Source organism: Callospermophilus lateralis, chromosome 3 (assembly GCF_048772815.1).
Source record: "Callospermophilus lateralis isolate mCalLat2 chromosome 3, mCalLat2.hap1, whole genome shotgun sequence".
Lineage (NCBI taxonomy): Eukaryota > Metazoa > Chordata > Mammalia > Rodentia > Sciuridae > Callospermophilus > Callospermophilus lateralis.
Window position 1 is genome coordinate 13,550,852 of NC_135307.1, and position 27,765 is coordinate 13,578,616.

Below are 27,765 nucleotides of genomic sequence, written 5' to 3' on the forward strand. Positions count from 1 at the left end.
TTGAGGCCACGTCGCCCCCGCACCCCCCTACCCTAGGCTTGACCTGCTGCAAAGGGGAAGCCGAGTCCTCGGGGAGGCGCCCAGGTCCTGTGTGACCTGCCTTCCCGGTGCCTCCCGCCGGCCCAGTCCCTACCCCTTCCTCTATCGGTTGCTCAGGTTTCCCCTGGTGGCCGGCCACCCTGCTGGCCAGCAAGCTCCTTGAGGGTAGGAGGGGCTCCTGGCTTGTCCACTCTCCTGCACTGAGGCTGCAGTGGTGGGCCTCGCCCAGAGCTTCCTGCCCAGGGGGACCCCGCTCCCCAGGCCCCTGCACAAGTGCAACCATGGCACCAGCCTCAGACTTCCACCCCCCACGCTGGCAGCGCCCCAGTCCGTGGCCTGGTGACTGTATCCATTCCCAGGAGTCGGGCAGCAAGGCCAGCCTCTGCAGGGCGGCCTCCAGCTTGGCTCTTTGTTATCAGGAAACACTCACAATGGCCGTCTGTGACGTGGAGTGCCCCGTGCCCCTTCCTGTGCCCAGTTCTGACCCTCTCATTACGGGAGGGGCTGCGAGGGCTGGGGAGCCCGGGGGAGAGGACCCTGGAGGGCTGGGGAAGTGACCACTGCCAGGTACTTATCAGCAACTTGATGTCTTGGCAGCTGCTTCGGCCCCAGCAGTGTGACCTGACCGAATAGTTCCAATGCTGATGTGGCTGCGAGGCTGATCGCAACGACCCCTCTGTTTCTCAGTGTGAGTCACAATTGACAGAGGGTTTGACAGCTACTGGACTAGAGGCTGGTGGGGCTGGGAAGGCCAAGGGGGTCAGAGGAGTGAGCCGCCTCGGGCTGGTGCCCCAGAAACAGAGCCCAGGAGAGGGATCTGGGCACCCCAGAGGTTCTGTGGGACAGAGGGAAAGTGACCAGGGAAGTGAGGCAGTGAGGACAAGTCTCAGCCCTAGTCTGGTCCCACAGGGTGCCCGGGAGCATCAACAGCACCACATGGTAGTCCTGCCTGAGGGAAGGGCCCAGTGTGCCCCCCATGGTGGACGGTGGCTGTTGGTGGCAGAAGGGGGTACAGGGAGGGTGGCCCCTACATAACTGTAGTCACTGCTCTAGAAAAGGGTGGGCATACACCACTAGGAGCCACCTCTTGCAGTGGCTGCAGACAGGGTCATGCACCCAGGAAAGGGGGTGGGGGACACCAAGTGTGCCCACCACACAAGCCTCCTCTGTCCTAAGGGGCTGTGGGATCTATGTGCCACGCCATCCTTCCCTTCCTCCCACCAGCTGCCAGCCCCTGCCCAGGCACTGACCTAGCTGCTCCTCCGAGTGCAGGCTGGGGTCCACTAGGGCCTTGAGCTCGGTGCTCTGCAGCAGGTAGCTCTTGAGCTGCGTCATCATGGTGCGGATCTCCTGCAGCATCTCGGTGCTGGACGTCTGGCGCGCCATCATCTCCATGCTGTACACCTTGTAGTCCTGCACCAGGCTGCCAAAGTAGGAGCCCTTGTCCTGCGCCAGCTCCACCACCTTCTTGTACAGCTTGCGGTCGCTGGAGAGGAAGGCGTGGAAGACGCTGGTGAAGCTGACGAAGCTCAGCCGGTGCCGCGCCTTGTCCAGGATCATGGAGGGCTTCTTCTTCACGCTGGGGCTGCCGAACTCCAGCTCCTCCTCGGCGCTGCTGGTAGAGTAGGAGTCCTGGTCCGTGGCTGAAGCAGGCAGCCCCAGGTTCTCTGAGAGCGAGGCCAGGGAGCCCTTGAACCCCGCGGAGCTCTGGGGACAGGCGCTGGCCGGAGCATAGAGGAGCTGAGTCCCGGCCTGGGGAGCAAGACTCTGGCCTTCTCTGAGGGCACTGGGCGTGGGTTTCTCTGAGGCCACCTCCTGCGGGGGGTGCTCCGCGCTCTCTGAGGGACTTGGCAGGCCTTGGGCCAGCTGCCTGGAGACGCGCTTCTTCCTGGGGGGCGGGACCGGGGGTTGCCTGGCCTTCCTGGGAGGTTCTGGCTTGCTGCCCGGATCACTGGCTTTGGCCTCTGCCTCTTGGCCTTGCTCTGTGGTCCTCGGAAGCCTGTCCTCAGGGCTGCCTGATGTCCCCTGGGGAGGTGGGCTGAGAGGGGCTGCCCTGGAAAGCACTGGCGGGTCCCCCTCTGCCACCATCCCTGCACCGTGGTCTTCCAGGGACACCCTGTCAGAGATGCGCCGTCTGGGAGGAGCAGCTGGAAGATTCTTCTTCAGGGGCAGCGGAGGGGCCTGGGCCGGCTGCGAGGGACTGGGGCTGGTCCTTGGTGTCGGCTCCTCCTCCCTGAGGGGGCCCAGCCCAGTGGCAGGTCGTGGGAGCCTCTCGCAGGCTGTCATGGGCGGCTGGCTCAGAGGGTCGGGGGTCCCTGGGGTCCCCGGGGTCTGGGGGGCTGATGCTGCAGGAGAACCGGGCAGTGGACAAGCCGGGCCCGCCACTGTAAAGGGCCTGGCTGGGCCAGCGGGGTGCGGGGCATGCGCTGGGGGTGGCGGTGGCGGGCGGCAGGGGGCCCACTTGGAGGTGGGCGAGGCGGTGTCCGAGGCGGCTGGCAAAGCCCGCGAGGGGCAGCTGCCCAGAGGTGGCAGGTCGCCGGGCAGGGTGCTGCCGCAGTCCTCGATGAACATGGGATTCACCAGCCAGAGCCGGTCGCTCCCCGTGGACAGCTCGATCTCGCAGGAGCAGTTCTCATAGCGGGCGGGGGGCCGGGGGGTGCAGGCTGCGGGGGCCCCGGGCGCGGGGTCTCTTGGGGGCTCTGCTGAGTTCCTGCGGCCTCGTTGGGGGTTCAGCGAGGAGTCCCAGAAGCCTGTGGGAAGCAGAGATGGGAAGGCCGTGAGCGCTGGGGCGGGTGGCCTTTGGGGCGCGGGGGGCAGGGCCCCGAGGCCCGTCAAGGCGGCTGCTTCACTGTTCTGGCTGTTTCCCACCTTGGACTCTTAAACTTCTCCCCACTTCCTGCCTCAAGGGGAAGCCCCGGCCACCTTCCCCCGCAGAGCTGGGTGGGGCCAGGGGGATGTGACAGGCCCAGCTTCAGTTCCGTCCCTGATGTGACAGCCCACACGGAGGGCAGCGGGACCCAGGGTGGGGGTGACAACGGCCACGCTCCAGAGCCAGGCCAGCAGAAGGCTCCCGTGGGGAAGGCATGGCGCAGACAGGGTAGAGGGGACAGAGGCTGGAGTCCTGCAGCTGCCCAGTTGGGTGCTCTGGGGCAGGTCGCTTGGCTCTCCTGGGCCTCATCCTGGTCACCTCTAAGAGGATCTCAGCAGTGCCCACATCACTGGGATGCAAGAGAGGACACTACAGGTCCTGGGAGGGGACTCGGCCTGTTTTGGCCACCGTAGTTGACACGGGAAGAAGGAGCCCAGGGATTGTGGCCCACGGGATCAGAGCCAGCCCATGGACAGTACCTGATGCTGCAAACCCACTACACTCAGGGCTCTTGAAGCTGACTGAGAGGCTGGGACCAGGCCCCGTGGGGAGCAGCTCGGCCAGCAGCGGCTCTGGTGCTGAGTGGGGCCCAGCACTGCCGACAGGCTGAGCCCCGCGGGTTCCGCGAGTGCCTGCAGCCAACTAGGCAGGCCTGGCTCGGGAGTCCCTGACCTCTGGGGGCCACACCGTCAAGCTTCCAGGCATGCTCAGGGCTCTCCCCAGAAGGGCATGGGGACACATCTTGAAAACAATTCCAGTTGGCAGACAAGCCACCCTGAGCTCACTCAAGCAGTTCCTCCTTCAGAGGAAGCTGGGACCCAGGTCCTCCTTGACCTGCAGATTGTAGGAGCAGAGAGGGGGCTGGCCAGGCAGACCAGGATTCCCGGGAAAGCTGGAGTTGGCCTGGCCTGGCACTGGGCTTCTGCCACCCGGGTGAGATTCATTCATAAGAAAGCCACACATGGAGGTTCTGGTGTGCCACTGTAGAACAGGACGGTCGCAGATAATGACAACGTGCCGTGAGTTTCACAAAGCTAACAAGGAATTTGAGTTTTCACCATAAAGAAATGATAAGTAAGGAAACTGGTGTGTTTGATCTGACTTAAACCTTACAATGCATCACTGTGTGACCGGAGCATCACTCGGTGACCCATCGATATGTACAATTTTATGCTTTTATGTATCAGTTAAATAAACTTAATGTTAAAAAAGGAAAAAGAAAAAGAAAACCTCGCATCACAACACCCAGGGAGTTGCTGGCGTGTGCCAGCGGGTGGGAGGCTGGCTTTCCCTGGATTATCTCCACACCCTGACGGTAGGCCTTGTTCCCATTTTACAGATGAAGATAAGAAACTCCGACCAAAGCTCTTGCTCGAGGCCACAGGGTTGGTGAGTGAGGGAGCTGGGATTGGAAGGGTCAGACCAGCTCCGAAGCTTCTGTTTAGCCACCATGTCACGCAGCCTTTCTTCATAGGAACTTGCGACACTTCCCCTCTCGGTTGCTCTCCGAGTGCTGCTGAGTGGCAGGTGGCTTGCACCCCAGAGCTGGGGATGTGGTAAGAACACAACAGCCTCTTGGCATTGATAGTAAGGACATTTCGCTGGATGGTGGGTGGGGTCGGGGCAACAGTGTGTGCCCACTCTAAGACAGGGGCACGTTCAGGGACATGGTCATTGACAATCTTGCTGGCCAGGGTCAAGGTGAGCAGTGTGCACTCCAGGACACAAAGTCAGCTGCCTCCGCCAGGCATGGGTACCCCTTACTTGAGGGGAGTGGGGTTCACTGCTCAGCCCGGCCCTGGGCAGAGACCCTGTGTCTGGCCACCAGCCAAGAAAGCCAGCAGACACCACCCTAACAAGATGACAGACGTCCGTGCATCCCTCCAGCATGCAAAGCTCTGTACATCACAGCCACAGGATACTCTGTCCAAGGCAGGCTGCCCTGTGTCGGGACCAGCTACTCTCCATGATTGCCAGTCCTTGCCCTGCTTTCCTGGGCAGCTGCTGGCCCCTCCAGGGTGGACTCACTCCCTGGGTGCTTTGTGTTGAGACTCAGATGCTCTGGCCCTATGAGGTGAGCACTTCTGCACAAGCTCGATACAGGTGTCTCCTTGGAACTTTCCAGAGCACCGAGCAGCAGGTGGCCAGCCTGACTCAAAGGTAACTGGGGCAGCAGCCCCAGTTCCCCCAAGACCCTTCCTTTGGTGAAGGTGGATGTTGGCTAGAAAATGCCCAGAACTGCTGGCCAGGACCAGGACCCTCCCATCATTGCTTCCTACATTCTTCAAGCCTGTGGTGGATTGTAGTTCTGGCCCCTGTATCTCTTTTCTAAAATCATCTGCTGAGTCTTCACCCACTCCTTGTGCTGGGGTGTCATGGACAGACTACGTGCTGCCCGACTCTGTTCCCGTGCTGCTTGGGATTCTTTGGCCACCCTTTCCACCTGATAAGCTCTTGCTCATCCTTTATGGTTCAGGTCACATGGCACCTATCTGGTGGAGGCTTCTGGATGCACTCACCTGGCTCCTGTGTCCCCCAGCTCTGAGTGTGCTCTGCAGTGACCACTGAGCTACAGTTCTGCTCTTGTCTGACGCCCCACTAGGCGCAGACAACACCTGCGCCTGGCCCACATGCACATCTTTAGTGCCCAAGGCAGGGCTTGGCATAGAGCAGAGCAGGGGCCCAGCCTCGGATTAGCTCAGCCAGTGTGGAGGCAGGGTCCAGGGGAGGGGATACAGGAAGGGTCAGCTCTGACGGTAAGGTGGGGACAGCCTGAGGCATAGGGGATGAGGAGATGAGACAGTGGGCGAGGGAGGCCAAAAGGAGGGCATCAGAGCTGTACATGGGTGGACCGTCCGCAGCATGGCCTGCCCAGGAGAGAAGGGCGGGCTGCCCTATGCAGAATAAGAATACGCTTCCCTCGGTTCAGCTGAATTCCCGCAGGAGCAGAGCAGACGCTGGGTTTCAGGGGAGGGTCTTAGGGCCCAGGATGCTGCTTTCCTGTCCCTGGTGGTTGCAAGTAGCAAGGCACAGACCTCTAAGCCATTGCCGCTCCAGGGGAGAGGGGAAGTTGGGAGCTGCACTGTAGGGTCTGGGCCCTGTGAGGGAAGCGCAGCCGCTGCACGGGGTTTTATGCTCAAAAAAAAAAAAAAAAAAAAAAAGGAGTAGTAACTTTCTCTGCAACCTGCAAAATGCCAAGGCCAGAGAAGAGGAACATAGTGTCATGCAATCCTAGTGGTTGGCAGCGCTGTGTGCACCCGTGCCCTGGGCACCGTGCCAAGCTTTGGAAGTTCCCAGAAAGGGCCCATCCCTTTGCTGCCTCTCTTCATCCCTCCAGCCAAGGCCACCATTTTGCTGGCCTGAGCCTCCTGAGCCTCTTGTGAAGTGTCCGTTCCTACAATCCTCAGAGGGCCAGGCTGAGGTCCTGACAGCAAAATAAGACTTCACCCTTGGGGATACCTGAGCCAGCAGCAGGATAGAAGGAGATGAATGAACGCAGCAATGTGCCCCAAATGTCATAAAACAGCCCTGAAGTCCAGGGAGTTCAGGGAACATATATTTTGGGGGCCTCCCAAAGGTGGGTTGTTGGCTAGTCGTTCAAGTTTCCAAAGAATATTTAATAACTAGGAAAATTCTCATTGTATCATAAGGAAAAAGCAAGTTACAAGCAAACGTGGGTGAACTCGAGAACATAATGCTTTTCCTGAATGCACTTTTAAAATATCAAACATGTGTATTGCAAATATGTTTGAGAACCACTGCCTGAAACCCTTATTCCCTGAGTTCCTTCTGCACTTAGAATCGACTGTGTGCAGTTCAGGGCTGAATTACTCCCTAGGCGGGTTTTGTAGCCTCAGCTAACACCTTATATAGTCTGCACTGTTGACCGCTGGCTTTTCCCAGTCCAAACTCGGACTTCCTGACGTCAGCTCAGGAACGAACATTCTGAGCCGTCACATGAAGCTGAACCTGCAAGCAAATAGCTCCGTTTCAGCAACATCGACCCTGTCTAAATGTCAGGGCTTATTCTACCCCGCTAAGAAAATGAGTTGAACGTCAGAGAAAGAAAATAACTGATACTACAGATAAGGAAGACATGTGCCTCAAAACACTCATGATCCCAAGATCGTCAGATGGGCTGAAAGTCTGACAGATCTTTATGCTGAACTAAACACCCCTTCACACTGGGTCTAGGGCAAAACAAACCCGAAAATCACAAAGTACGTTCAAACAGAACAAAATCAAAAGGCAAGTCACAAAACCGTACTTTCTGCAACGGTTGATGGATTATGTATGGTTTTCATTTTCACGTTTATCTGGGGTTGCCAGTTAAAAGCAAACACAGCAAGCTGGGCTTTTTTTTTTCTTTGGTACCAGGGATTGAACTCAGAGGCCCTCAACCACTGAGCCACATCCCCAGCCCTTTTTTATATTTTATTTAGAGACAGGGTCTCACTGAGTTGCTTAGCACCTTGCTTTTGCTGAGGCTGGCTTTGAACTCTCAATCCTCCTGCCTCAGCCTCCCGAGCTGCTGGGATTATAGGCGTGCGCCACCGTGCCCAGCGGCATGCTAGACATTTATGGGAAAGCTATGGGGGAAAACAGCGGTGTGGACAGGGTCTGACGCAGAGGGCAGGGCTGGCTGTCATCCCTCTCCTGATGCCACATCCTGGCCCTACAGCCAAAGCCCACCACGTTGATTTCCACTGGGGAAAGGCCAGGGAGGGCAGTGCTGAGGGGCTGAGGGTGACCAGGCCTGGACGAAGACCGGTGGCAGGGGTCAGACACAGCTGAGTTCCCGCTCAGAAAGCCTGAGGGTGAGTCCAGCCCCTGCCTCGCCCTAGTGTGGAAAGCTTTTGTGGATTTTTGTGTCTCCTTAAGAGCTTTCCTGAAGTGTCACTCACATAACTACCCACTTAAAAAAACACCCCAGTGGCTTTTAGTATATCCACAGGGCCATGCATTGTCACCATAATCCATTTTAGAGCATCTTAACCATCCCCCAGGGAGCCTCCATATGGACCCCCTCCCCGCGCAGCCATTGACCTGCTCCTGTCCCTGTGGATCTGCCGGTTCTGAACACTTCACGAGAACAGACCCAGACCCGGGCCACCCGTGTCCGGCTCTCTTCACCCAGCATGAGTCGCCAAGGTTCATCCATGCTGCGTCCGTCCTGTGTCAGGGTTTCGCTTCTTTTTCCAGACGAATAAGCCCTTTAGACTCTCTGGGTTTCCATTTGCCTCATCCAGTAAAATGGGTTTTACGTGGATAAATGAAATAACAAATGTGTGCACCTGTGTCCAGGAATCGTCCTCCCACAGTTCTCTTGGTTTTCCCTGAAACGCTGACTATACCAAGGGAACTGTCCCCCTCTCCCCCTCCACATTATTTGGCTGGCCACTGGTCATCTGAATATTCCCTGGAGAACCTGCATGAACAGCAGTAGCCAGAGGGGCTGGGGTCAGGGCCTGGCCAGTCAGAGGAGAGAGGGAGCAGGACTTGAGCAGGTCAGGGGGCCACAGGCAGAGAGCAAGGGCAGCGGCTGTTGCCCCCAAGCCTAGAGACTTTCCACCTTCCCTTCTGGGAGATTCCTTGGTACCCTTCTCTCTTTTTATCCCTGCTACTTTGAGTGGGTTTGGTTCTCTGCTGCAAGAGTTCCTTACCTAGAACAGCTCGTGACATGCTTAGCACAACCCCAGGGTGCCTGGCCCTTGCAGATGGCATGCTCTGCTTATTTAACACCTGGACCACATTCGAGGCTCAAGCCTGTGCAGGCCAGGGCCAGGGCCAGTCCTGACACAAAGGACCACTTCAGCTCTGGATCTCCTTCCACTCAGGGCACAGACTGGAATATTAGCCTTTCCTTGGCTCTGAATCTGGGCCAGGTTTCAGCACCTGGGGACACTCTGTCCTTCAGCACTTGGGGACACTAGGTCTGAACAGAGCCCTCCGGATCCTAAGCTGCAACACCCTGGGGTTTCATGTAACTCCCATTCTCCAGGAAGCAAGAGCCGGGGGTGCATCTGGGCTGCTCTGGGCCTCCACTGGGTCCTCCTTTCTCCACTCCCACATGGTGTCCGGGGGTGGGTTCTCTCAGGAGATGCTCATCTGTACCAGACAGGAATGTGGTCCTCCTAAGAGGAGCAGCTTGCTTCGAATCCAGAGTGTTCTGAAGTCTTGGGGCAACCAGGCTCTTGCCGGCAGAGAGGAACCTGCAGGGGTCTCCAGACACGCAGGCCCAGGGACGCTTGCCTGGACCCACAAGTGGGGTCAGGGGTGCAGCAAACCCACCCTGACGGAGGTCATGCCGCTGCAATGTGGTCACCGACTGCTCCTTCCAACAGCCACAGAGGGGGTCGGCCCGTGTGCAGTGAACTGCGGGAAGGAGCTCTCAGTGCCAGTCCCACCCAGCTCTGCCCTGTCCTTTCCAGGCCACCTGGGCAAGCCTCTCAGCTGGGCTAAAACTTGCCCTTCTACTTTTAAATTGTATTTTATGTCTTTAAAATACACAAGGATCACACAAACCAGTGCTTGGCAGTGGTTAGAAAGTATCAATAATGTCGTTCTAGACCTCGGGGTAGGTCATTTGGACTGTGCTAATTGCAAAATTGTCATCTGTCCTATACCCAAGCTGCCGGGAGGGCAAAAGCCCAGCAACTGAGATATCTGTGGGGGCAGGAAAGGCGTGGAGTTCAGGGTTGACTTCCAATGTCAACTGAAAGCTGGCCCCAGAGTTCATACACCGGGTGACTCTGCCCAGCAGCAGGCTCTGGGTGGTCACAGGCAGTGTGAGATGGAGGGAGGTGCCTGCGTTCAGTTACCTGGGTTCAAGTTCTGTTCCACCAGGTGCTGTGACATTGGATGTGCTATTTGACCTCTTGAGCCTTAGTTTCCTCTGCCTTAGTTTCCTCTGGGGGTGATGACAACAGCCTTTACCAGGCTATTTGGAACTGGGATGAGTCACTGCAGCTAAAGAGGTGAGGGCACGGTTGATGCTGATTGGCCGTCAACTCCAGGTTAGACAGCCAATGAGAGGGCAGATCCAGGAGGAGGGGCCGGACCTGGGGTCAGATAAGACCCTCCCTGGGTTCCCAGGCCAGGCTGCTGTCCACCACTCAAAGAGGCCTCTGGACAGCAGTACAAGAGATGCCAGCACATGCTGTGGTCAGAGGCCAGAGTCTGGTGGCCAACTATCTGGCCACCACCCAGAAAGGCCTTGGTGTTGCCCAGCTCTCCCAGGGCCATGGCCTGACACGAGAGGCTGTGCCCTGGGTCCTCCTGGTCAGCTGTCCAGGATGGGGTGGTCTCATGAGCTGGAGCTCCAGGTCCAGTTTGGTCTCACCGAGGGGCCCTGAGGGAAATCCTAGGGCCTGTTTCCTCACCTGCCACCTGCTTCCCTGGTTCCATGGGGAGGACTTACCCAGGCCCAGGTTGGAGATGGTCTCCAGGTCCGTGAAGCTGCTGGCCTCAAGGATGGCCTGGGGCAGCCGCAGCGTGAAGGGTAGTAAATCTCTGTGAAGACACGAGGGGCCACAGGTCACGTCTGGGGAGGGGTGTTTGTGTCCCTCCCCCCGATTTCTCAGCCAGAGCTGCAGCCCACGTGGGAGGGGCCCTGCATCTCAGCTGCTGGGTTCTCCATTCAGACCCAAAACTTCCCTGAGCCCAGGCTGAGGCCAAGGGGCGTTCCGGCAATCCAGGTCCTGCCAGCCCAGGACTGGAGATGTGGGGGAGCCCAGGTGGGGCGGGGCTGGCTCCTCCCTGCTTCCCCTGGTCTAGGTTTCCTCTAAAGGTGCTCCCCAGGGGAAAGGGCTGATCCCCCCCACCCCCCCCACCCCCATGCTGCCCTCGGACCCTCTGCTCCACATGGGGTCACGCTGCAGGAGCAGCCAGGAGCCCGCTCAGCACCCGGCAGCTGGCTCTACCCAGGCCTGTGGTCTGAACGGGGGTGTCAGGGCTCCCTCCTGAGATCTGCAGAGGAGATTCAGACAGACGGGAAACTGAGGCCCAGAGAGGGAAAAGGATAGGTCAAGGTCGCATGGAGGATCCCACACTGCTGACTTCCAGCCCAAGGCTGTCCCTCTGGGTCAGGAGGGGGCTGTGGCACTGCTGGGGCCAGGCTGGGTGGTCCCACCTTTATGCCCCACTCCATGGCTCAGGGCTGTCAGCCCCCTTTCCAGCTCGTCCTGCTCTCCGGCTGCCCTCAGGCCACTTCCTGCCCCGTGAGGATGGGAATCATACAGGAAGGAGAGGACGCAGGACAGGACCTCGAGACCCAGCAGCTGCCCTGACCATCAGCCTTCTGCTCCGGCTCCTGGCTCAAGCCCTGTCCTCCAACACTGAAACCCCGTCCACCCTTCTCCAAGGAGAGCCTCCCCTGGTGGCTCCTGGCAGGAAGGGGCAACGGCCCAGGTCCCCACGCCCTGCAGGCTGTTTGTCACTGGTCTCATGCAGACAGGTACTGAAGGGGGGAGAGCGGCACAGAGACTGGGGGATGGGCTGGCAGGTCCCCAGACACTCCTGAGCCTGTGGTGTGGATGCGGCTTCGGGGTGCGGGTGGGGGGCTGGAAGCGCTTGCACTGGGAGTCCATTCTGTGGATGGAAATGACGAGCGGAGCCTGGCGAGAGGTCGCGGGCCTGCTCTCAAGGTCATGGTGTGTCCCATGGAACAGGCCGCCAGCTGATCCTTGCAGCTCCTTCACTGTCATTGTGGTATGACTCTCTCGGGAGCCTGAGGTCACCTGGGCCCCCTGAGGGCCCCACTCTGGATCCTGCAGGGTTCCGGAGGCTGGCGTCCTGTCTCTATCGCCTGCAGTGCATGTACGACGGTCCGCAGAGGTCACCCAGCTCGGTGCTGCCCGCCCGACGCCAGGGCATTTTTCACTTCTCTCTGTCCTCAGCCCCTGCTGCAGAGGCAGGGGTGCCTCCACGTCCAGGGCCTCCGGGTCTGGTCCCTGTGCCATCTCTCCAGCTCGCCTCCCCCCCCCATGTCTGCAAGGGCCTCCCGCTGCCTCCCGAAGGTCATGCTCAATGTCCCACAGCGAGCGTGACTGGCCTGCTTCCACTTCTGAGCTGGCACGGAGTGGGGATGGCAGCCTCCACCACAGGTACTTAGCTTCTACGCATCCCTCAAGGCCACCCAGGACCCCTTCCTCCCCTGCTGAGGGTTTCATCCATCTCTGCTTCCCCTCCACCCCCAGCTCGGCACTCCACCCGCCACCGCCTCCCATCCAGGAAGGGCACCTGCAAGGCGTGGGTGTCTGCTGAGCGCCTCTCTGGGCAGGCGCTTTCCAGCCTCATGCCCCAGGATGCCATTCTACTATGTCACAGCGACCTGACGGGAAGGCGGGAACCCCTGTGCTACAGCTGAGGATGCAGAGGTTCCGAGAGGTCAGGAGACTTGCCCTAGCCCACCCAGCCAGGGCACAACCTTCAATTCACAAGCACTTATTACATTTTTTTTAAAGAGAAAAGGAACTATCATTAATAGAGCTTTTCATATGTTATCCCACTTCATCCTTACAACAATCCCATGAGATAGAACTACTATCATTTTTTTTTTTTTTTTTTGGTCAGTACTGGGGATGGAACCCAGGGGTGCTCTGTCACTGAGCTACATCCCCAGCCCTTTTTATTTTTTTGATAGGATCTTGTTAAGTTGCTGAGGCTGGCCTCTAATTTGCAGTCCTCCTGCCTTAGCCCCCATGTTGCTGGGATTATAGGTGTGTGTGCCACGCCTGACTCATCTCCAATTTTTAAACTGTTAGATTTCTGTTTTTCTTTGCAGCACTGGGGACAGAACCCAGAGCCCTGCTCATGCCGAGCATATGCTCTATCACTGAGCTACACCCTCAGACCTAGATTTCATTTTTTTTTAATTAGGAAAGAAACATATTCACTGTAACAGAGTTAAACAACGCAAAAGGGCTTCAAATAAAATGAGCAGGTCCTCCCCTCGTCAGAGTCTCAATACCAACTCTTGGTGTACATGTGTGCCCTCCTTTGTCCTTCTCTGTGCAATTACACACACACAAAATGGCATTACATTATACATATTTCTCTGCAGCTCTCTTGCACAATGGTAAAGCTGTAGCAAGAGAACATTTCACAAGTCCATACATGTATACTGACCTTTTATTTTTTTCTGTGCTGTGGTCACTGCTATTTTCTTTTTGATGGACATTTAAGCTTTTTTTTTTTTTTTTTAATCTCTCTTTCATTAATGCTAACACAGCACTTGCTCTGCACCCTGGTACTCTTCTAAGCACTTTACATAGACAAGCTTTTCAAATGTTTTCAACAGTTCCACAAAGTAGCTCCTATACCCATCTCATAGCTAAGAAGACTGAGGCACAGAAGGGCTTAGTGCTTGTCCCCATCCCACAGCTGTTAGTGTCAGTACCTGAACTTGAACGCAGGCAGACTGGGTCCAGGGTCCAGGGTCTCAGCCCCCAGACTCCACTGGCTTTTAGCACAGAAGTGATTTCCAAATTTTTACGGCATCACACAACCCTGGGAAGAGCAAGCCCTGCACGTGACCCTTCTGCCCAGGTGAGTGCTACTATGGGGTAGATCCCTGAAGGTAGGCCTGCTGGCCACACGTATGCATTTAAGAAATGACAGAGTTTGCCAAATGGACCCCGTTCCTCAAGACTGTGCCAACTTATACTTCAACAAAAACTGTCCCAGGCTAACAGGGCAGCTGGCTCCTTCCTCCGCAGTTCTGACCAAACCCACTCCTCTGCCTCGCCCTTGGGGGGCCTTAGTGGTGTCTTCTGCTCAGTGGTATCACATTTCCCAGGTTGGAGGGTGTGAGGGGGAGGCAGGCTTGGAACTGGATGAGATGCCCGGCTCGGTCACCCCAAGTCCAAGTCTTCAGGCCTTGGACAGTGCCAGGACAGCCCTGCAGGGGCAGTGGGCAGCTGCTAAACCCTTATCCACAAGCGAAAACCTCAAAGGCCTAGACACTTTGGAGGGACCCCACTGTGCCCTAGACACCTGTCCACACTCCGCAGACGGCCAGCGTTGGAATTCCCCAGGGAGCTATGGGAACTGTGGATTCCCATACCCGAGACTGAGGGTGCCCAGCGTCAGGTCTGGGGGCAAAGCCACGGGTGTATGTGTGTGTATGTGTGTGTGTGTGTGTGTGTGTGTGTGTGTGTGTGTGGTGCTAGGGTTCGAACCCAGGACCTGGTACATGCTAGGTGAGCACATGACCACTGATCAGCCACTGAATCCATGTTTTTAAACAGCTCACAGGGGGGTCCTAAGGGGGACTGCCTTGGGTGGGGAAGATAAGGGTGGGAATCAGGGACCTTAAAGCAAAGGTATCAAGAAATATCAACACTAAGCAAACTTCCAGGGGTGTGTGTGTGTGTGTGTGTTTCCTCCTAAACTATCAAGTTTATTAAAAAGCACTCATGAAAATAGAAATTAAAAATGGGATTTTCAGAATGAACGCTCTAACATTTCTCTCACACCATGGAGGGTCGGCTGGGGACCCTCCAGGTGCCAACACCCGGCTGTGGAGACCCCTGTTGTAGCCGGTGCCTCTCACTTTCGACCAGGACTGTGTTAGGGGTGCCTCTGACATCACAGAGCAGCGTGCCCCCACCCATGCACACTCTCACAACTAAAAGTTTAGCAAAACAGACCTGTTTCAACCCTGTGAGACACACTCTTGTGTTCTAGCCCAGTTTCCTTTCTCCTTAAAAGAAAAACAGCTGAGCAGACCCACCAGGCTGGCTTCCTAACCCCTTAGAGGGGTTTACAGCACCATCCACCTGAGCGCCTGGCAGTACGTTTGATTCTGATGCTAAGTACCTGGGCTAAAGTCAGACTCTGCAGATTTCGGGGTTTGGTCCTGTTAAGACCCAGCCCCAATTTCTGATGCCATTCTCAAATCCTGGGCCACCAAGACTTCTGAGCAACTGGTCATCAACCAGAGGTTTCCAGGCGCAGTGACAGTAGTGCTCGCCAAAGGTGTCATCAGGACAGAACCCCCACATTTCCCGGTCTCCCCCACGCCTCCTCTCTGCTCTGCAGTGGCTGCCCGCACCCCTCTTGGGCAGTGCCTCCCTGTAGGACCTGGATGGCGGCAGTGGCCCCTAGCTGGTCTCCACACATCCCTCCCTCCCCTGGAGCCTCTCCTGAGCTGCCCACAGCCAGGCCTGGGCCACACCGTTTCCCCTGCCCGGAATCCTCTTGCTGCCATCCTTGGCTGGCCTCCCACGTCCCCTCCTCCACAGGAGGACCTCGCGTCTCCAGCTATGGAGGGAGGGGCTGCAGGGGGCAGCACATGCATCCTTCCAGCCATGACCTTGGAACAGCAGGTTCTGTTCACAGAAGCAGTTGGGCGCAGGAGTCACACAGATTCAGTTCAAACCCAGCTCAGAACTCTCTGTGCCACCCAGGGCCAGCCACACCGCGCCTCAGTTTCGTCACCTATGACAGCAGTGAGAACTTGCTCGATTGTTTCCTGGGTGCTTGGTGCCAGCTGCTCTGCTGCCCCTCTCAGAGATCCCAGGGGCAGGAATCCCTGTGCTCGTGGACACTGCCGTTGCAGGGCTTAGAAGATCTCTGTGGCAGTGCCCGGCACAGAGCCAGATGCGATGCAGATGCCCAATCCCTGGGGGCTGGTTGTGGGGTCCTGCTAGCATCCCCCACCCCCAGCCCTGGGTCTTTTCACTACCTCTGCACACCTGCTGCCCAGCCACCGTGGGGCTTCTCCTGAGAGCTGGCACATGGGACCCTCTGGGCTCATTTTGGCATCCTGCCTCACGATTGTCTGGGAACAGCCGCAGCCACAGCTCCAGGAGCCAACAGGGTGGCCGGGGAGTGGACACTCAGTCCTGTTGTCCTCAGGTGGGACAGTCCTACTGTGCAGCTGCCCACGGGGTCAGGCTGAGGCTGGGGTTGCCTTGCTGTGAAAGGGGATAAGGGGAGCACTGTGGGGAACCTCGGGGACTGCTGGCAGGATGTCAAAGATGAGTTTAGAATGAGCTCGGCCCAGGGCTGGTGGCCTGGCGAGCGCCCCCATGTGGCAGCTGTTGACATCGGCTGTTATTGAAGGGCCTGCCCATGGGGCCCAGGGGTCCCGACAGGTGGGTGGGGAAGGCTGCAGGTGGAGCACAGGTTTCACAGGAGGCAGCTTGGAGTCCTGGGCTGCTTTTGGACACCAAAACATCAGCCCCACCTCTGCACCCAAACGTATTTTTAAATCTTGTTGGTCTGAAACCAGTTCTGAATGAATGGCGCTGTACTGAGGGTGGTGACACCTGCTCCACCCAGCAGCTGCGTCGTAACCAAAACGGCCTCCGTGAAGAGGCTGCAGTCCCTCTCATCAGATGAGGGCCGCGCAGGACTCCATGCTGCCCTGATGCTGGTGACACTGGGAGTTGAGGGCCCGAGGGCAGGGGTGGTAAGGGGCACTCTGAGCAGCTGGTCCAAGAGCTCCAGAGCTAACACCTCTGCCTGGTGTTTATCCGGGCAAAGCCAAGGGACTGTCCCCTCTCTCTGCATCCTCTGGGCCACACCCTTGCCTCTGGGGCTTCTCTGTGATCTCCCTCTGCTTGATGTGGACACCAAGGCTTCCTGGGCTGCCTCCAGCCACCAGATGGGGCTTGCAGCGGGTGGACATCTGCGACAGTCCACCCTTAAAACCAGGAGGGAAAGACCTTCCTCAGGACCTCCTGTGGGCGGGGTCTACTCACCTACTGACACAGTAGAACGCGACCAGTCTGAAGATGTCCTCAAACACAAGAACAGAGCCTTCCAGGTACAATACTGGGGAGAGAGGAGAAAGGCCCGGGTGAGTGTCCACCAAAGACCCAGGGAGCAGGAAGTGGTGACTTCTCGAAGGTGGACGGGGGTGGCCCACACTTGCCATGTTCATGGTGGGCCCTGGTACTCCCACGTTCCTGTCCCCGACAGCCCCATACATACCAGCTGCTCACAGAACCTTAAGTGAGAAATGGGATTCAAGGGTTCAGGAGATACCTATTATTGTAGCTGGTGTACACACCCATCATTTTTGGCAAAATAACAGAGAAGATTCTAGATTACAAAAGCAGATTGAAGAATATAATTGATGAGAGTCCTCCCTAGGAACAGCCTAGAGTTGGCAACTCTGAGGACTATGAGGGAAGGGATGCTGCCCAGTTCTGCCCCCAGGAGATGCCGTGGTCCAGGGGTGCTGAGGTGGGGCCAAAGTCCCGAGGACTTATACCACCTGACCTGATTGGACTGCCCAGGTAACCCAAGGGTGAGGGTGACCCTGGTATTTTACAGCCCTGACTGGCAAGAGGGATGGAAACGCTTGCCCTGGGATCCCATCTGAGCGGGGGCAAAGTGCTAGGGTATGGCAGAGGGTGCCTGAGGCTGGGGATGGAGTGACCGGTGGAGAACAAGGGAACCTGTTGTGCCCTGCTTCCAAGCCACAGGCCAAGGGATCCAGAGAAGCTCAGTGGATTGTCGGAGTTCTCCTGGGCCACTGGTGGTGCCAGCAGCGCCACCCCATGACACCTAACTCTCACATCCGTGTCCCACAGGCTCCATGGGTGATTTGAACTTCTCTGGACAATCGTGGGGTTGAAGGAACACGTGAATGTCACAGGCGAGCTGCAATTCCGAGATCCTTCCAGCTTCCGTGAGATGCAGGGGGAAGGCAGGAGCCAGCTTCTGGGCCTGGCAACGTGGCTCCAAGCATGTCCCTTTACCTCCCAGTGCCTCAGCTCCTCTTCCTGCAAAGGGGCAGAGCCCTTCCAAAGACACACACATCTAGGTGATGCCAGTTCTCAAAGCCTGGGATAGCACTGTCGTATGCTGGAGGTCTGGAGATGGTGGTGGGCTGTACACACCAACGTATTCTGTTTGAATGGCTTCACTTCTGTATTTGCTTCCCTGCTATATACTAAACACTGTTCTCAACAGTTCACATGACTTTGGTGGGGGGTACTGGGGATATAACCTAGGGGTGCCACATCTTTAGCCCTTTTTATTGAGTTGGGGTCTCACTAAGTTGCTTAGGGCCTCACTTAGTTGCTGAGACTGGCCTCAAATTTGCTATCTTACTGCCTCAGCTTCCCAAGCTGCTGAGCTTATAGGTATGTAAGTTCACAAAATTAAAAAAAAAATGTACACTTATCTACTTATGGTGAAGAGACCATATTTTTCCATTAGATCAGATAAAAACATTCGACAAGACAGTTTTAAGAGCTGCCAGCACAGAAAGGATTTGGAGAATGCCTACAAATGACCCAAGTCTGAGAAACTCCAGCTCAGGGTGTTTCCACGTTTGGTAGATTCTCACTGGTGGGGATGTAGGGGTGGCCCCAGGGCGCCCAGCACCACCTAGTGCCTGCATCTGGTATGTCACCAACTCTCTCCACAGTGGTCAAGGGAGGCAGGGCCCAAAAGACCCCTGTGGCAGCAGGAGGAACAGAGGCTGCTACATCTGGAAAACGGATGCGCCGGTCCCTCCTCACGGACCCCTCGAGGGGGCACAGAGCCCCGCCTCACATGCCTGGGTGCCCCGCGGTTAGCAGCTCTCCCTGGCCAGGAGCCAAGGGCTGACCTTACAAGACGGATTCCTCCAGGGCCAGGGTAGCTACCCGCTGCTGGGACCCCTGGCACTTCACACAGAGCCTTCCCCCTATCTCCACCAGCAGTGCCTGTGGCTTTAGACTTGGTTTCCCAGCCTCTGCTCTCACACAGAGATCAGGCCTCCCTGGGTTCTGTAGACCGGCACAGTCCTGGGCACAGAGGCCGGCTTGCAGTGTCACTATGAAAATGATAGATTGTAGAACCACAGCAGTGGGCCTGGCTCCTGTTCCTCTCTGTGCCGCTGGACTTCCTTTTCCCCAGCCCCTGTCCCTGCCCCCAGCCCCAGGCCCCAGCTCCTGCCCCCACCCTCTGCCCCAGTCCCCTACTCCTGTCCCCTGCCTCTGCCCCCGACCCCCACCCCCTGCTCTGCCCCTTACCCCCAGCCCCTGCCCCTGTCCCTACCCCAAGTTCCTGTCCCCTGCCCCTGCCCTCTGCCCCCTGTCCCTGCCTCCGGCCCCAACCCCCTACCCCTCTCCCCGGCCACGCCCCTGTCCCTCCACCCCCCCACCCCCTGCCTGACCACGCCGACAGTATCCTTCACATCAGGCCACGCCACAGCAGCACCTACACACTGGGGTGGGCCTCGTGCACCTTGGGGGTCTCACTAGGCACCCAGCAGAGTGTGCATGGGGCATCGTCTGGGAGATTGGAGGACGCTTACAATAAGAGTGTCTGGGAGGGAGACCCCAGGGGGCACAGGGGCCTTGGCCAGGGTCTTAGCCCTCCCACCATGTGGCCCGTGGCATCTTCCCTCTGAGGTCCGGAGGGAAGCAACACTGCTCGCACCTTGATTTCAGATTCCTGGCTTCCAGAGCTGCAAAACCATATATGTCCCCTGTTTTAAGTCATCCAGCTTGTGGTCTTTGTCATAGCGGTCATGGGAAACTAACAGGCCACCTCGTCAGCACGAAACAAAGCATCCCCGGAGCTTCTGCGAATGGCACCTGCACTTCCATCAGGGGAAATGGCAGCCAGGAGGACACGGTGGTGACAGCAGGTTGGAGGTGGACGTCGTTGCCTCTCATGGCCTCACATCTGGCTCTGGCTCAGCACCTTGTCCCTGGGCTGGACCTCCCCCTCCTCCCTCTGGACACTGCCTCCTTGGCCTTTACTCCCGCCGTTTCCCTGCCCTTCTCTGTGTTAGGGCTCAGTTCCAGGCCCACCTTCTGCCCCACAGACCTGTTTCTGATCCCACCCTCTCCGGAAAGCCACCCACAGGGCGTGGTCCCCGCAGTGCGTGTGTACCTCAAGAGGGAGGGGCATGGCTCCTCAGACCAGGAGGCTGGGACCCGGCAGAGGATGGGAGAGGGTCTCACTTTTCCCATCCCCTGTGCAGAGCTCATCAAGGGCCTGCAAAGGATAGAGGGGTGAAGGGCCCCTGGTGTTGAAGCCAAGGGTGGACCCGATCTAAGGCACGGAAGGGACGTTGGGGGTTGCTTAGGGTTGGGGAGGAGGAGATAAGGGGTGATAGCCAAAGGGTTTTTAAAACCATGGTAAACTATGAATGACGTTTAGCATTTGGGCCAATTTTAAGTGTGCAGTTCAGTGGCATTAGGTGTACTCACGCCGTTATGTGACACGCGGTCTCCTTCTTTGGGTGATAAAAATGTTCTTAAATTGACTGGCGATGGTCACATAACTGCGAATACACTAAAAGCCACCAAACTGCACACTTCAAATAAGCAAAATGCCTAGTATTAAACACATTCAAAAAACACTTCCGAAAAAAAGCTATTATCTAAAAGGAGAACACACACACACACACCACACACACACACACACACACAAAGATCGGACCAATTTTACTTCCTGCATTAGGTTTTTCTGGGATTTTTAAATGCACATGCACTGTCTGTAGAGATTTGGTAAAGATTTCTCCAGAGCTGAATGGTTTCCAGCGTCCTCTCTGGAGGAGCTCAGCCTCACAAGCTCCCTGTGCCACCTGTCACCAAGGGGACCATGTCACTCCTTGTCTTGCCAGATTGCCTTTTGGCCACGTCTGAGGGATGGCCAGTACCCACTTGTGCTTTTGCCAACAGCCTGTGGCAGAGGCAGCCAGCTGCCCCTCCCGACCAAGGTGCCAGTGGTCGCAGCAGGTCTCCTTGATGGCCACACTGTGTATAATCCCTGGGGGCGCAGAAGAGCCTGATGGGAACGCGCCAGACACCATCTAATCCATTTCCAAGGGCAAGGCTCAAGCGTGGGCACCATCCAGCCGAGACTGGTGCACTCAGAGGGGACCACACTGAGACCCTAGCTCCACCACAGGGAAGGTGACCCCTGACCTGTCACCCTGGGGCTCACCATCGAGGCTGAGCTGGGGATGGGAGAGAAGCAGGCTGGCTCCTGGGACTTACAACCTCAACATCAAAATGAAACATTCCTGAAAAACTGACGGCCATGAGTAGTTCTTTTTTTTTTTTTGCTTTTTAGAAATTGGTTTGTCACTCAGTAATACAAACATCCTGACCAGGACAGATACAGCCTGTGTCTCTTTCTTTCTCCAGGGTATCTCCAACACCTAGCATGGTGCTAGCCCATCGCCAGTTCTCAAATCCTTTCATAGTTCTTTATAAATAAAATGCTTCACTTTGAAATGCTTATGGGTCCTCAGTGTACAGGGAAGTCCTGTGCGCTGTCCCCGGGTTCCTCCCAGTGGTGAGTAATTGTGTATAATTGAGAGTACCAACCAGGAAACCGGCCTTGGTACAATCCACAGAGCTTATTCAGACATCGCCAATTTAGCATGCACACAATTGCACACGGGTGTGTGCATGCGTGTACTCCCATGCAGTTTTACTACATGAACCACCACAACCAACACATCTACCAGTACCATCACCACAAGGCTCCGGCATGCCACCCCTCTGTAGCCACGTCTGCCCTCCTGCCATTGCCAGCCCCAGTATCCTGATCCATTTTCAGCTAATAACACAACACCTCAGACTGGGTACGTTACAAAGAGGCTTATTGTGGCTCATGGTTCTGGAGGTCAAGGGCAAGGGGTGGCACCTGGTGAGCGCGTTCCTGCTGGAAGGGTCCCAGCCAGGGCACCGTCTCCCCTGGTGAGAGACAGGGAGCACATGCATGTGTGTCCCCATAAGCCACCCAGGATTCAATCACAGGCTCCACCTGATGACCTCCTCTAATCCATGGCCTCCCGCAGCGCCCCACTCCCCACCTTCTTCATAACTGCCCGTGGGGACCAAATTCAAACTTGAGCTTCAAGGGGACAAGCCATATTCAGATCATACACCAGGCCACTTCTCCTGTGTTCGCCATCTATGGAGCTGTGTCATTTTATGAATGTCAGGTAAATGGGTCACAAAGTATATAGCAATTTGAGATTTTTTTCCCACTCAGAATAATTTCCTTAAGTTTCCTCTGAGTTGCTGTGTCAGGCAGCCGGCTCCAGTCCTTGCTGGTTAGTCTCCCTTGGCTGAAGAACGTTCGGGTCATTTCTGGGTTTTAGTCCCTAGAGTAAAGCTGCCATGACACGTGTGTGTAGTGTTGTGTGTGACAGTGTGTCCCATTTCCCTGGGATATGTGTCCCAAAGTGGGGCTGCTGGGTAGAAGGTGAGCCCATCTTTGGTCTGCTCTCTGGAGGGTCAGACCATTCACATCCCACCGGTGTGTGTGGGGGTGGTCACTCTCCTGTGTTCCTGTTCTGTTTTAGCCAATCCTGTAGGCATGAGGGAGAGCTCATTGTGGTTTTAATCTGCACTCTCTGGTGGCTGATGATGGTGAACCTCTTTTGATATGGTAACTTGCCACCTGTATATCCTCTTTGGTGAAATGTTTGATTTTTTTTTTTTTTTAATGTATGAGGACATATATTGTCATTCATTTTTTTGGACTGTTTGTTCTTTTTAGTTACACATGACAGCAGAGTGCGTTTTGACATAGTCTACATGTATGGTTGAACATGAGGGGAGTTTCACTGTTCGTGCCTTCATTCATGAAGCTAGGAAAGTCACGTCCAATTTATTTTACTGTCTTTCCTATCCCTTGCTCATTTATGAATTGGATTGTTCTTTGTTTTTAATGTTGAGGGTTTTCTCTTTTTTTTTTCCAGTTACTAGTAAGACATAATTCACATACCACACGCTGTACCAACTTACAGCGAACGGTTTAGTGGTTTTTAGTATAATTCACAGCCGTGTGAACCATCACCACAATCAGTTTTCATCATCCCCCAAAGAAACCCGGGACCCACTAGTCGTCACCTCCTGCTTCCCCCTCCTCTTAGCTTCTGTTCCATCTTTACATCTTTGTCTCTTCTGGGCATCTCAAGCAAATGGAATCATCCAGCCTGGCCCTTTAAGAGGTCTCATAGTTAGAAGGGTGGCAGGGACTTTGCTAATGGCTTGGTCCGGGGACCTATCTGAAACTGCTTCCTAGGGGTAGAGATTCAAAACAATCCGCTCATTCTCTCTGGAAAGTCGAAGACTCTTTTGGGTGGGGAGGGGGGATGTCTGCTGCCTGTCACCAGCCTCACGGTGCCCGGCTATGGGATGAGCACGGGATGGATGAGAACCGCCCCAGGAGGAAACTGTCACCAGAGGGCCTCAGGGAAGGGCTGGTCCACTCCTGCAGGGCAAGTGGTGCCGCTGACCTCTCAGAGGGCTTGCAGGCAGGAGAAAAAGGCCCCGTCACATCGGAGTGGGGGAGCTTGGGGTGGGCCTAAGACGTGCCTTACCAAAGGTCCTTATGTGACATCACTGCGCCAAACTCCCCTGAATCCTCCCACCTCTCTGTCCTGATGGCTGCCGACCCATTTCCTTTTTTTTTTTTTTTTTAATATTTATTTTTTAGTTTTCGGCGGACACAACATCTTTGTCTGTATGTGGTGCTGAGGATCGAACCCGGGCCGCACGCATGCCAGGCGAGCGCGCTACCACTTGAGCCACATCCCTAGCCCCCACTTTCCTAAAAGGGGCCCTCGGTCACTGCGCTGGGTCCTGACAGGAAAGGCCGAGAGCCAACCCTGAGGATAAAGTCACCGTGGCTTGAATCCGTGGCTTGAATCGTCAGGGAGGCTGCGGTCAGCGGCCTGCGGTGGGGAAGGAGGAAGTGCACGCTCTTCCAGGGACTGTTCCCACCCCTGGCCAGCATGGGCCCCACAGGCCACTGCAAGGCGCAGACTCCTTCCTCATTTTGAAGGTCACAGTTGCCTTTTGGCTGTGCCCAGTCGTACTGCAGTTGCCATGGGAACCACCGCTTGGACAGCTTGCAGCTGAGGTGGAGAAAGGACGGGGCTGCTGTCACCAGGTCCACCCACGGGCCCAGTTTTCCCAGGAGTGGAAGGGGAGGCAGACCTCCCTGGAATCCTGGGGATCCCTGGGCTCAGGTCCAGCTCCGGCAGCCACCTCGCCTGTGAGCTGGGAGGACAGCCCTCTCTCTACCTGAGAGAAGATGGCCAAGCCGCGTGTGTTGCTGGAGCCAGCAGAAGGCAGAGGCTGCCAGGGCCATCAGCAGGACACTCACTCCCGGGCTGCCCAGTGCCTCAACTCTGTCCTTTGGGAAAACTTAGGACCAGGTGAGGACTGGAGTAAATCTGGACAGTACTGACCAGGTGTGGGTTCCTGATTTCCACCAACCACCCACCATGAGACCAGAGACTTGACTCTCTAAGACCTACTTTCCCTACCTGCCAGGTGAGGGGGGGAGCAAGCGAGGCTCACCTGGGCCCAGTTTGTCATGGTGCAAAGGTCCCAGTGGTCCCAACAGGGGCTCTGGGGGGAGCACAGTTACCGAGCCCCCGTGGGTAGCTGCACCCCACACAGGACACTTGGGGTGAGGGCGGGAGGTGGTGAGGGCTCAGGCAGCTGGGAGAGGACACTGGTTCAAGAATGTACTGGCTGGCGAGAAAGGGACAGGGAGAACCCAGCACTGGCCAGGGGTCCAAGTAGGGCCCTTCCAAATGCCCCAACTCACAAAGGACAGGGAAGCACTGAAAGTCAGGAAGGAAGGGCCCTTAGAGGCAGCTCTGATCCAGCCCTTCCACCCCTGCACCGAGGGGGAAACTGAGGCCCAGAGAAGATACAGCCTTGGCTAGTGAGGAGGGGGTTAGCCTGGGCGCTTTCCGGTTCAATTCTGGTCCTTTCTGGAGTCCGGATTCTAATTCCACAGTCTGCTACTATTTGACCTCTTCTCCCAACTTCCCAGCCCTGGGTAGTGTAGATTTGCTCCTCCTGGGTAGCGATGGAGGGTTACGTGTTCCAGGTGGATGCTGATGACTCCATCTGCCACTTCTTAGGTTCCTGCTGGGTCAGCCTCCGTATTCTTATCATCATTGCAACTCCATTATCTACATTTTATAGGTGATGAAACCCAGGCTCCCAGAGGTTGTCTCTGGCCCCACCGTGTGCCCCAGGCGTGACCAGGTGCCATCAGCCAGCACAGTGGGTGCTGTTGTTCAGGAGTGGTGTGGAGCTGGGGGAGGGTGTCCAGAGTCCCCGCTGGAATGCAACCCAGTGCCCTGGCCTCATTGTCAGTGAGACACCTGTCCTGTGGGCCAGATCTCCTCCCCTGTCACCTGATAGGCTTCCAGCTACCCCTGGTGAGGACTATCTGGGCAGTGCTGCCGGCCCCTCCCTCTGGCTGGGTACACCCTGCACCCAGAGCACGATGCCACCACACCACGGTGAGCTCACAGGCCTGGCTCTGGCCCAGAACTTATTTCTTTTTATCGTCCTGGGTCCAGGGCAGTTCTGTACCATACCCCATGATTCACAGGGTTTGTGTTTACTGAAAGCACTGTCGCCGAGCCCCCTGGGCAGCTGCACTGTAGTGACCCTCACTACACTGTTCATGCCAAAATAAAAGATCCCTCCTCTGGGAAGCTGCACAGGGCAGGCGGGATTTCATCTGGGCTCTATTTATAAGTTCAGATGCCAAACCCAAGAGGGACATTGGACAGATTTGCAAGTTGCCAAGTGTCAGGGAAGAGTAAACCAAGAGGAGAGACAGGGAGGTCTTTGGGAGGAGGGAAGTGGAGGGCAGAGGGGAGATGCTGAGCGGAAGCAGCTGTCCCAGGTGAACTGCAAACCTGGGAAAGCAGTCCCCCTGCTCCCTGCCCACGACGCAGGGACGCGGGGATGTCTTTGACTGGACCCGTTAAGAAAGAACACATTGCTCCCTCTTGTATGAACCTGTAAGGAGGTTCATACATGAACCTGTAAAGAGGGCAGGGAGGTAGCCCTGGGCACAACCCTAACAGGAAGAACAGAATTGTGTGCCACAGAAGGACCCATCAAGAACACCCATAAAACACCACCTTCAACTTCAGAATCTTACAAAGTTCATCCCGGCCCAGGACTGGGGAACTCAGATCCAAGGTCTAGAAGAACTGACCCCCAGGAAGAACTGTGAGACCCAGAGAGGTTCTGTGGCTTGCTGAGGGTCACTAAGCTAGGAAGTAAGAGTGCCAGGATGTGGCCTGGAGCCAAGACCAACTCCCCAGCCAGCATGTGCCCTGGGCCGGAGCCGCCATCCAAGAGGAATAGAATGTGAGGCGCACGCACAGTAGGACCATTTCTCAGGCCGTGGCTGTAAATTCAGTGGCAAGCACTTGCCTTGCACACATGAGACCCTGGGTTCCACGTCCAGCCCAGAAAAAAAAATCTCATAATATCATTAGGAATAGTAAGGGAAAGCAGGTAAAATTAATCCTAATAATATATTCTACCAATGCGGTTGTGTTGTGCTTAACAATGAGTACATTCTGAGAGATGTGTCCTTAGTCGATTCTTTCGTATAAATGCCACAGCGAATCTAGACGGGGTAGCCAGCTGCACACCTGGGCTCTATGTTGTACCATCCTGCGGGTGGACGTCACTGACCAAAACACTGCATATGCACACCCCAATGCACATATCTACCTATCCCAGATAGCAGTGTTGCAAATACCATAAATATGCCAAGAAGTTGCTCTTGAGATATTTTGCATTCTTTTCTTCATCCAAGTGCTCAGAGCCTGGGGTGTATTTGACCACAATCCACCTCAAACAGACAAGCCACATTTCAAGTGCTTGGTGGCTGCGTGTGCTCATGGCCAGCACTTTGGACAGGTAGCTCTAAAGCCGCAGCTCTCAATCAGGAGCAAATTGATCCTCCAAGGGACACTTAGGTGTTGCAGACAATTTTGGTTGTCACAACCCAGGAGATGGTGCTCCTGGCACCTTGTGGGCGGGGGCCAGGGCTGTCCACATTCTACAGTGCCGGGCGGTCAAGGAGAGACCTGCTCCAAGTGCACAGGGCTTCTCTGGAGGAGGAAGCAGTCTGTGCCTGGAGACATGGGCAGAGCCCGGAATGCCGTGGATGCAGCACCTCGCTGGCTGCTAGCATCAGGCTGGGAACTGGATTCAGTGGAAGTCGGCAAAGCCAACCCGGCCCCAAACCATGACCTCAGCCTCTGAGGGATTACACTCCATCCTCCAGACCAGCAATGAAGAGCTGGCGAGAGCCACAGAACGAGTCATGAGACCAAGACCAAGGGCCAGTCTCAGGACAACCTACAGCTAACTTGCTTGGCGATGCATATGATGCTGGATACCCAGCTCAGGAGGCCGCCTTAGGACCCGGGGCAGGCTGGGCCATTGCTCGGCCATTGCTCGGCCAGGAGTCTGCAGCTCCAGGAGCAAAGTCACTGGGCTCAACATCAGAACACTGGCTTGGGGCAATAGGGTTAGGGTTGCCCTGGCCCATCTCCACCTTCCTCCTCTCCCCTGTCCCCTCTGGTTCCGAGAGCAGGTGGGGAAGAAAGAGGAGTTATTCAGAGCAGAGCCCTTCCACCACCAAAACCCCTGCAGGCACAGAAACAGGCAGGGTCCCAAGTCACTCTAAATGTCCCTGGCCAGGGTGGGGATGCCACTATTGCTGCAAAAAGCTCTCAGTGGGAATTTCCTTGTGGCTGCAGGGGATGAGGGCTCGAGGTTCTTAGATAGAAGAAGCACAGGGTCTCCTGTTCTCTGGCGGGTCACGTAGTTCCAATTCCCTTTAGCCACCAGATGGCAGGCTTACCACCCAGAGCAGACAGGTGTCTAAGCACACGGGTGGACATGGGTCTCCTCACCCAAAGGAGAACATGACGCAGGGGCGACGAGCTGGCATCTCAGCTCCGGAGCCTCCCCTTGCTCAAGGCATTACTTCTGTACCTCTTCTCCACCCCCGTCCTTGGACGCAGACCTAGGGACCCACTCAGCCCTCAGTTGTCAACTCTTTGCTGAGCACCTACTATGCGCCTATCCTCTCCA

The 27,765-nt window shown here is 56.2% G+C and overlaps 1 protein-coding gene across 5 annotated transcripts in view; it reads right to left on the reverse strand.

Annotated features, from left to right (window-relative positions):
• The window catches only part of Rin3 (Ras and Rab interactor 3), a 108,322-nt gene that overhangs the window by 24,320 nt on the left and 56,237 nt on the right, over positions 1–27,765 (reverse strand). For all 5 annotated transcript variants that reach the window (XM_076849729.2, XM_076849734.2, XM_077109126.1 and 2 more), the window contains 3 exons: positions 16,618–16,690; positions 10,329–10,420; positions 1,290–2,789 (listed from right to left, as the gene is read on the reverse strand). In XM_076849729.2, the coding sequence (XP_076705844.2) occupies positions 1,290–2,789; positions 10,329–10,420; positions 16,618–16,690 (1,665 nt within the window). The remainder of the gene's footprint in view (positions 1–1,289; positions 2,790–10,328; positions 10,421–16,617; positions 16,691–27,765) is intronic.